This window comes from Eutrigla gurnardus (genome assembly GCF_963514095.1).
Source record: "Eutrigla gurnardus genome assembly, chromosome: 9".
Taxonomy (NCBI): Eukaryota; Metazoa; Chordata; class Actinopteri; order Perciformes; family Triglidae; genus Eutrigla; species Eutrigla gurnardus.
Window position 1 is genome coordinate 5,157,188 of NC_139923.1, and position 11,120 is coordinate 5,168,307.

General features: G+C 41.6%; 1 protein-coding gene across 1 annotated transcript; it reads left to right on the plus strand.

Moving 5' to 3' along the window:
• The first annotated feature begins 1,014 nt into the window (after nucleotides 1-1,014).
• rxfp3.3b (relaxin family peptide receptor 3.3b) lies at nucleotides 1,015-3,013 on the plus strand. The gene has a single exon (XM_084017004.1). The coding sequence runs from the start codon at nucleotides 1,120-1,122 to the stop codon at nucleotides 2,281-2,283; it is 1,164 nt and encodes a 387-aa protein (XP_083873130.1). The 5' UTR covers nucleotides 1,015-1,119; the 3' UTR covers nucleotides 2,284-3,013.
• Nucleotides 3,014-11,120: the final 8,107 nt, after the last annotated feature.

An 11,120-nucleotide genomic window follows, 5' to 3' on the forward strand; every position in this document is an offset into this window, starting at 1 on the left:
TGAGTTTCCTCGACACCATTAAGTTTAACGTCCCATAGTGTCGCTCATGTGGGTGTCCTTCCCATTTTTAGCAAAGTGGCATTATCCTAATGGTTTCTGGGAAACGTCCAGCTGTCCTCCATATTTCTGATTAAACACTGCTGCAAACTCCAGCTGGCAGACTGGCGTCTCCGTCTCAAGACCTACTTTTCCTGAGCTTTAACCGAATCTCATGGTCTTCATGGTGAACAAACTAGTAAATAAATGTTTACTTCAGTAATTCTAAGAGCACATGTGGGAAATATTTCCAGTAGAAACCAGCTGTGATTGTTTCATTGATTTAAATTAGAGAAGAAGCAACACAAAATTGAAACCTATAGATTTTATATTATTTGTCATATTACTCAGTACAACTTTCAAAGAAATGTATTTCGATTGGAAGTGTTGACGGTGGCTACATGTTTTTTTTTTCTGTCAGCCGAGATGACGTTACACAACAATACCACCTCATTAGGTTTGTGTGGATGTGTCCTGATTGACTTTCCTTTGATATTGTTTTCATGCTGAGCGACATGAAAAAAAATTACTAATAGATTATATTTCATGACCATTTCAAAACTGCCATGAGACTGTGTTGTAAGATAAAATAATCATTTTATTAGTCACCACATGGCATCAGTACAAGACAAAACAATAAACTGATAGAACATAATTAAGTTGACATAATAAACGTAAACAGTGAACAACTATATTAGAGTAGATTAATTGATCCCTGTTGATTTAATTAATTAAAGTGCTTATTAACTCAAATATGTTAGAATATCTGACTTGAGCAGCTGCTCCGGCAGAGTCGTGGGGCAAACAGGGCCGGGTGAGGGGAGGTGGATCCCCGAGACCCGCCTCCTGAAACGAGTCCTGATGTCATTTCATCTTCAAATGACACGCCAGTCGCCCGTCGGGCACGCGCCTCCTCGGGCACCAGCAGAGCATAAAGAGGGCTGAGCGCGCACGGGGCTCAGCAGTCAACAGGGAAGTTTGCTGGGTGAGTTCAGAGTCTGCAGGAGAGGAGGCATGGACTCTGCGCACAGCCGCGCGGGAAGCTTTCTCCGGGCGCGGAGGTGATGCGCTCTGTGGGACTCGATGGCGGACCTGTGGAACCACAACACCACGTCCTCCTGGAACCGGTCCGCGGGGGGACAGGAGCGGTTCAGCAGCCTGGATGACATCGACGTGCCGGCGGACGGCTCCCCGGCCCTGCGCATCCTCATCTCCATCGTGTACTCGGTGGTGTGCGCCGCCGGGCTGGTCGGGAACCTGCTGGTGTTCTTCCTGATGAAGGCGCGCCGCGGCAGGAAGAAGCGCTCCAGCATCAACCTGTTCATCCTCAACCTGGCCGTCACGGACTTCCAGTTCGTGTTGACGCTGCCGTTCTGGGCCGTGGACACAGCCCTGGACTTCAGCTGGCCGTTCGGAAACGCCATGTGTAAGATCATCCTGTCCGTGACGGTGATGAACATGTACGCCAGCGTGTTCTTCCTCACCGCTATGAGCGTCACCCGCTACTGGTCGGTGGCCTCGGCGCTGAAGGACCGGACCCGGCGGCGCGTGTGCCCGGTCCGCTGGGTGATCGTGGGGCTCTGGGTGTCCGCCACCGTGGCCTCTCTGCCCACCGCCGTGTTCTCCACGGTGAAGAGCGTGGCCGGGGAGCGGCTGTGCCTGCTGGGCTTCCCGGACGGCCAGTCGTGGCTGGCGCTCTACCACCTCCAGAAGATCCTGGTGGCCTTCGTGTTCCCCATGCTGATCGTCACCGTGTGCTACCTGCTGCTGCTGCGCTTCGTCCGCCTGCGCAGCATGAACAACAACCAGGTGAAGCGCAGGTCCAGGGTGACCCGCTCCGTCACCATCGTGGTCCTGTCCTTCTTCGTCTGCTGGATGCCCAACCACGCCATCACCTTCTGGGGCGTCCTGGTCAAGTTCAACGTGGTCAACTGGGATAAGACGTACTACATGGTGCACACGTACGTGCACCCGGTGACCGTGTGCCTGGCGCACACCAACAGCTGCCTGAACCCGGTGCTGTACTGCCTCATGCGCCGGGAGTTCCGCAAGAAGATGAAGGATCTGTTCTGGAGGATTTCCTCGCCCGCTGGGACCAACACCTGCCACCTGCGGCCGTTCTCCGGGACGGTGAGGGCGGGGCCGGACGACACGCAGATCGTCATCCCGCTGAACAACGTGGAGACGGAGAACTGCAGACTTTCGGTTTTAACGGACCAGTGCGAGACGGACGCGCTGCAGAAGTGAGCCAAACAGACGAAAAGAAACCCGTCTGAATGAAGACTGATGCTTATTCGCACAATATAAAGTCTCTTCTTTCGTTCTTTGTATTATGAGTGTTGCTGGAGCTTTTTACCTTTTTTGGAGACGCTGGATCGGCTTCGGGGTCAGACTGCCAAATTCGCACCTTTAAACCAAATAAAGGAGCGACTAAAATGTGGCGTGAGTTTTTTTTGACTTTGCATCAAAGGGATTGTAGATATTTCCATCACAGTTTAAATGCCTGAAACTTAAAAAAGAGAGAAATATAACGCGTTACATCAGCTGCTGCCTCAAACATCAGTCCGTGGGATATTATCACTGACGCGTGTTGTGTCTGGTGTAAAACATGTTCGAGCTTGAGCGACTGAATGTATTTTTAAAAAATGCCAATGCAACCTTAAAAACATTGTTTAGAAAATAAAATGTTGAGTTCGTGTTGACACAGGGTCTCTGTTTGATGTGGTGACAAGCTGTGATGCGTTCAGGTGTTTACATGTCAGCTGCTATGTGTATCTGACTGAAGATGAGTTTGATTTGCGAAGATAAATGTTTGAAATGTTAAGAGGCGTTTTTTTTAATGAAATGCCTGTTTCTTTATAGAGCAAATATCAATTAATGAATCTGCATGTTAAAGGTCAGATTCACTCGGATTCGCTTCACATTTGTCCAGTCATGCTTTCTTGCTGCGATTCAATTTGAAGTCATCCAATCAGCATGAGCTTATATATTGAGCCAATACTCTCAATCAATCAGGGTCCAGGGTTATAAATATAAATATGAATTAAACCTCATAAAATATCATATCAGTAGAAACAATTATGTTATTATATATTATATTGTATTATAATTATTTCTGGATTCATTGTTTGGTCCAAGACGTGATAAAATAATGAAAAACATTTTTTGTTATAATTTCCCAAAACATTTCTTTCAGAAAATAGTAAACTTAACGTAAAATAAGAAAATCAAATCAACATGATATAATATTTTTTGTCAAAAAACAATTTGTCATCCTATAATGTGAGTGAATATAATGAGTACTCAACAACTCACACCAATATTTGATTTTTATCAAAAACTACACATTTTTAAGAAGGTAATTTATAAATAAATGAAATTAATTAATGATGCCAATGGATTTAAAGAGACGGCACCGCAAAAGTTCCACGTAAAAGCACAAATAATAGGCTTTTACATAAAGTTGTTTTCATATCATTTGTACAAAAATGTGAAGCTGGTCACAATTTTTTATTTTTTTTGTCAATTCTTTCTAAACAGAAAACAATTTACCCCTGAGACGCCTTTAATGGTGGAGACGTTTGCAGTAATGCAGCTGCAGAGTCATTTTCTTCAGAATTGTTGAAGGAATGAATGTAAAGTAAATTGTGTGATTAACAAGGAACTTCTACTGGGACATCCCTCCAGTCACATCAGCTGATTGCAGGTTTTGAAAATGAAACGTGATCTGCAGGAGCCATCAGCCAATCAGGCTTCAGTACCACATACCAGCCCAAAAGTTCACTTTTACCTACATCTCGTTGCATAAAAACATTTTTCATATCATGAGCCTCGATATATATTTAAAGGCACAATAAAGAATTATTAAATGTTTAAAAAGAAATGTGTTTTGTGTCAAATATATTATTTTGTTTGATAATTATAAATATATTATCGAATTAGCAGAATATGCGGCTGCATTGTTTGTCTCTTGTGGTTCATCTGGGGAGAAAAAAATGTAATAAAAGTGAAAAGTGTGGTCACGATTCTTGCTTTCTTGACTGAAAAAAGTACAATTTGTACAAATTGTACAAACATGAAGGGCAAATGAATAGTTTGCAATTTCTCCAGATCTGCTGAAATAAATGGAGATAAAATAACTTGCAACTGTTAAAACAGTTTTATCTTAATCAGATCAAATAAGTAGTGAAGAAGAATTTGGATTAAAAAGCGTGACAGCAAGAGGGATAATGTATAATGTTTATTTATGAAGCACCTCTCAGAGCTTCAAATAGAAGGAGAATATGAATCAAATCTGTTCAGGACGAAGAGCGCTTATGTAAAGACAGTCCAGCCTATAAAAACTGAGGTGGACTTTGGTTCGTCATCCATGAAGCTTCATCACGTAAAGCTGCCAATGGCCCATTATCTCTCTCACACACACACACACACACAGACAGACAGATTTAATGAGGTCAGTGTAAATGTATTCAGATTTAACAACACCTTCGACTCTTGATGTCTCAGTTACAAACCCAGATGTAAGAGAGAGCTGCAGGGAACAAGTGTTTACATGTGGTTCATCGTTCATGTTCCCATCAGGATGCACTGTAATAACTCTGCCAGTCCTGTTTTCATTGTCTTAGTGCCATCATCAGGTCAACAATTGAATTATCTATAAACTGATGCAAAAAGAATCCCACTCAGTTATCGTCTAGGGCAGGCATCCCCAAATGGCGAACCGCGGTCCGGGTCCGGACTGATTGATGGTTCTGTCCGGACCCATGACCAATCTCTGATGAATTCACGAGAATAGATCATTTTCATAGAGCATTATCTTTTTTTTTCGACGGTCGCGGCTATAGACAGTGGGCGCAGCTACTCCAGTTAATACCACAATGACGAATTGAGCCAATCAAATCGTTTGTTTACCCTCCAGAGAGAGCAAGAGAAAAGAGAGAGACAGCTATGGCAGCATGGCTTGCTCCAAGAGAAGGAAGTTATATGGAAAACCGTTGCTTTCAAGATGAATGGACGGAGAAATATATGTTCATTCGTCCGGCAGGCAGTTCCAAACCCGTGTGCCTCATATGCTCCGAAAATGTGGCATTAATCAAACCGGCAATGTGAAGCGCCACTACGAAACAAAGCACAGATATTTTGAGCAAAGTTATCCACTGAGGGCACGCAAAATAACCGAACTGCAGCAGATCTTCCCAACTCATCACGCATTCATTTACAGCCCAGCAACGTGCCAACGAACGTTCGCTAAAGGTATCGTGGATTTTGGGGCAATATAAAAAAACATTTAGTGATGGGACAATTGTGAAGGAGTGCTTGAACGCCGTTGCTGAGACATTATTTGAGGGGAAACAAAGAGATGAGTTGTGTTCTGTTTTTAAAGGCCTTAAGTTCATTCGCTTGGGACTACTTTTATTTGTGGTAAAATAGCTAGTTGATTACTATACAAGTGTTGAATATTGACAATAAATATTGTTGAAACCATATGAAAATGTGGGGTAGGCTATAAGACATAGGTTGGACTTGTGAGGTTCGGACCTTCACTTGGAGGAAATTTTAGTAACTGGACCTCAGTGACTTTTAATTGAATACCCCTGGTCTAGGGCTCCGTGAATGCAGCAACTACAATGAGGGTCATCCCTATGTTGCTGGGTCCTATGTTCCTGGGTCCTATGTCCCCGGGTCCTATGTTCCCTGTTTTTCCTCGCAATTCCTTAATGGGCCCTAATAATATTTAGAAAGGGCTTCTTTTTTCCACCATCATTTCCATAATTGCATGACATAAGCGTATGCCTTCGCTGATTTAATTCAGCCTTTTGTTAGAGTAGATTACATGTCACATGACACGCATATCCAAATATGATGAGAGGTTAGGCTGTAAATTGTTGTGTCTTGTATCTACCTATCAATCATTACAGTAGGCTGTCAGCATGTCCAGCAGGCTACCATAAGCTACAGGCTAGACCTATTTCTGGGTCATCCTTATGTTCCCCAGTAACATATAACATAGGACCCGGGGAACATAGGACCCGGGTAACATAGGTAAGCTCCCCTACAATGCTAGCATTGCCTACCTACATTTACATTTGGTCAAAAGCTACTTAGAATAAGTATATTTGTCAGAAGAAAGTGAAACTACAATATATGGCTGTCAGTAAAAAGGATGTCAATTAGGGCCGGGACTCGATTAAAAAAATGTATCTAATTAATTAGAGGCTTTGTAATTAATTAATCGAAATTAATAGCATTTTAATCGCATATAAATATTTGACCTGAGAACAGTGAGAAGTAATTTTTTGCACATGGATTTTTAGTATACCATTATAGGCCATTATAAGCTTAAGCAACAAAATATTGTTTATTTTTGTTCAACCAAGTCCATCAGACCAGTGCAATTTTTGCCATTAAGTGTAGCCAGTGGCGGTCCTAGGTTTCATGATGCCCTTGGCGAACCTCACCTCCAGCACCTTTTTTTATCATAACCTCATAAAATAAATATGCCATGTTTCTGTAACCAAGAAGTTTGTACACTTCTTTTATTTATCCGTTCAGAGAGAGAGAGAGAGAGATAGAGAGAGAGAGAGACACACACACACACAGACAGAGAGAGTGTGTATGGTAGTAGACAGTAGTAGTGTAGCTATACAGTTGAAATACACATATTTGTTTATCTACTCTTCACATTTATTAAATGTATTGTCTCTTCCTGTTTGCCAGTGCGAGTTTAGATACACAAATATCGCAAAAAAAAATACTCTGAAAAGCCCCGTCCATCAACTTCCACGTTCAAACTGAGAACGTGGACTCTGGCATCGCCATCTTCCTTGCATCGAAATACTGTGGTAAGTTTTTCTGGATAAACTATTGCCGTTGTTTTTTTCTTCATTCAAGTAGAATCTGTATAAGAATAAAGGGACGTCGTCATTACCACACTAGTCAATGTTGGTACGTGTCTTCAAATACCGAACTTCAAATGGCTAACATGATATTGGGTCGGTGGTTAGCTTAAATGTACCAGCCACATGGCTGACCACGCAACACCAAACTGAACAAAAACAACACAAGGTAGTTAATGTCAGCGAGGACGGGCTGTTGTGGTGTGTTATGTGTCATACTTGCACATTTGTTTCAGTAAAATGATGACAAAAATTTGTTGACGCAGTCGTATTTATTATTTATATTTGAGCCGAGCAAATGCTTTAGCGTCACGTCACAATGTAGTTGAGCATACCGGGACATGTCACGGACATGCGGACATGCTCATTGGACCCGCTGTTTCACCGGCAGACTGAGAGGAATGCACCGAGTCGACCCCCGTTGAACCGAGCCGCGGCTCCAAGAGGCTCAGTCAGCTGATGTTAGCTGTTAGCCGTTAGCTGTTAGCCAGAGCAGCAGCGCTGCAAGGCTGGTTTAAGCTGCTTTCGCATGGTGCGCAGCACTCGGTTCGTGTTCAGACACGTGTGTTTTCACTCTGGTCCAAACAGTAGATGAGTGACGCGTTTACATGATGACACGTTTTCTGTGGAAAAACTATTTTAAAACAGTAGGCTATGTTATTCATCTTTCATGTGTTTTAATTTGCTCTGAGAATATCAGGTTTACATATTTTCATTTTTTTTTCTTTCAGAATGTACTGTGGTGCTCTGGTGGTAAGTAATAAGTTGATGTACTTGATATAAAATTGAATTGTGTTTGTGATTTTTAAAGCTGGTTGTCAGCTTGTACTGGTGTTGTGGATCATAATGTTGATTTCAGTTTGCTGTCTTTGCAGATACCATCATGTTGATCAAAACCAGAATCTACAATACACAGAAATACAGTATGTCGAGTTCAAATAGCCAAGCCTTGAGGAATTCTTTAATTCTGGTAAGATGTACCCAGTATGACACTGTCAGTTACACACCGTTGGTAAAGCTAAAGGAACTAAGCGTGTTGGTGTGTTCATCGTTTTTTTTTTTTTACACTCTTGCCCATGGTAGTGTGGTTTTTTGGGTTTCTTTTTTTTCTTTTTTTAGGGGGTTGATTTCTTTTCCTGTTTTATTCAGCGATCTTGCATCCATTATCCACCTGATACCTCCTTCAGCCCAAGGCCGGAGAAGACCAGGCAAGGTGTCTGCAGCCCAAGCTGAGAAACATCTTGTCGTGTTCAAGAAGGTTTGTGTTATGTGCTTATGAGGATTATCTTTACAGATGGCAATAAGAGAATGGGGCTGTTTGAAACCTCTGATTTTCAACTTTTAATTTTGACTTCTTCTTTATCCTCAGAGTGGAACCAGTCTTCAAGAACATGTTGATGCAATCACTCAACCGTATCTTCTTGCTGTTGGGATGAAGAGGAGCACCATCCATGAGTTCTTCATTATTCTGGACAAACAGGTCATACCGTGCAAGTCGACCAGTACCCTAGGAGCTTTTGACGAACTCTTTAAAGCACACTTTGTATTTGGTACCATGTACAACCAGATGCTCCACAACATGTACACCTTCATTCAGACAACCATTTAAAACATAGATATTGGTCAAGTCCAGGAGAGCCCACGTGTTGCTGAGGTTAGGGCCAGGCTGCTGCACTAGTTAATAGATGACTCAATGTTCATTTGGTGAAATGGGTAAAGCACTATGGTTCTGAATATCGCCCTGGTTTAGTAGTGTGTTTTGAGATTAATGAGAAGTTGCCAGTATTTTGTAAGATCAGCACTATTGTAGTGAAAGATGAGCAAGTTGTACTTATTGGCTCAAGTGGGTTAGGGTTATTAACTATTATTAATTAATTATATTAACCATTTGTTTTGACAAACATTTCCATGCATTTAAGGTTTTGTACAAGCCATCCCAGGCACCTAAGGTGTTCAGTGTTCAAGAGTTGCTCTATTTTAAACCAATGGATGTTCAAATGGCATATGATTCAACAGATGTTTCCCTGTTTGTAGTACCATATTGATACCATATGATGCAGCCTTAACCAGAGTTTTTGGTTTTGACTTTGTATTCCCTCTCACCGAAAATCATTGACTTGTCATTGTTTCCTGAGGGTGGATTGTTTTATTAAAGCAAAAGTTATGTATTGTTATTCAACCTTAGATACATTTCTGTCACCATACTGATAGATTCCAACCAAGATCTTTGCCACTAACAATGAAGGTTTTTGTAAAGGAGAGTTTTGCAGACCTCCATTTGTCTGTATTTGTTGTGAAAAACATCTGTACACATACACTATACTCACATATCTCATGCAGTGACCTATTAGGAAGATTTTGGTTTGACTTGGTTGATTGTTTCCAGGTGATGGCAAAGTCTGCTCTTGGTTGAACACTGCTAAAATTATTCAGTGTGTAGCATTATAAATGCACTTTAAAGACATGGCTGTGAGAAATGTCAATACAGTATTATGCAGTTTAACATGAGATTTTCTCCACCGTTCAACTGAAAATATGTTTTTATAATGGAGACTGTGGTAAGATTTGAGATTTTACATATTATGTTTACATGTAATGCCAATATTTCATATTTACTTGGAATAAATATGTATTAAGATATGGATACAATTGTGTGTGTGTGTTTTTTTCCCCCTGCAAGGATTACGTTTTGTGTCGTATCACTGGGAGAGAGTAGATTATATGTGACACTGGTAGGAGTTGGTTAAAAATCAATATGTCACATAAAAAACACAAGTCTCTCAAAGCTATGTCAAAAAGCCAAAGAAAATAAATGTGTCTTGAGGCGTGATTTAAATTATTAAAATAATTATTAAACACCTGCAGAGTGGGGGGCTACCTTGAAGGAACATAAGGTTCCAGCAGGTCCAAGAGGTATAATGGTGCCAAGCCATTCAGGCACTTAAAAGCAAACAGCCGAATCTTAAAACAATCTTAACGTACAGGGGAAATTACGAGCTCTTGATTATGAGTACCCGTTAGCAGACGAGCAGCAGCGTTCTGGACTAACTGCAAGCGAGAGAGGGAGGCCTGGCTGACGCCAACATACAAGGCATTACAATAATCAAGACGAGAATTCAAAAACACTACGAGATAAAAAAGGTTTGAACTTGGACTGCCTCCTAAGCTGGAAAAAGCTCTTACCCACTACAACATTTATCTGTTTGTCCATTTTGAGGTTACAGTCAATTTTCACCCGTAGATTGGTGACAGTTGGCTTCACAAACAGTTCAAGGGGGCCCAAATCACCAGGAGAAAACACATGGACATTACTGGGACCAAACACCAGAACTTCGGTTTTACTCTCATTCAAATTTAGAAAGTTTAAGGCCAGCCATGTTTTGACACCTTCAAGACATGCTAACAAAGGTTTTATGGACTAAGGATTATTTCGTTTTTAAAGACAGGTAAATTTGAGTGTCATCCGTGTAACAGTGGAAGGAGACGCCATGTTTTCTAAGTATAGATCCTAGGGGGAGCAAATACAACATAAATAAAATTGGCCCAATAATTGTGCCCTGGGGCACCCCGCAAGGCAGAGCTGAAACTTTAATGCCAACCCAGTGCTCTAGGTGGGAAAGCAGAATGTTATGATCCACTGTGTCGAAAGCAGCAGTGAGATCTAACAGTACAAGAACAAGTGAGTCACCAGAGTCAGTGGCCATAAATATATAATTAAAAACTTGCAGTCTCAGTACTGTGCAACAAGACTGGAACACCTCCAGAATGCAATGCGTGTCTAGGAAAGACATCAATTGAACAAGTACAATTGTTTTCCAAAACTTTGGAAAGAAACTGTACTATCTTTAAGTGCCAAGACATACCTCCGATCGATCCAAATTCCTATTATTTGTCGTCTTGCAGACAAATAAAGCATGACTCCTGACTTTTTACAAATTGTTGTCATTACGTATCCATTTATTGCAATTAAATCACAGCAGTAAACCAGCCGATGTGTGTCTTGCTATTAAGTGAATACAGCTCAGTGAAATTCACCAAGCACCTCTGGGTGATGTTATCAAGCCAGCAAGGACGCTGTTTGATTACCCGGTGTACCTGGGACGTCCACGACGTGTACAAAGCAGCAGTAGATATAGCTGTCAGGTTTATGCTTCGACAGCCTGAAGGAGCTGAGTTATTTGTAAGTGT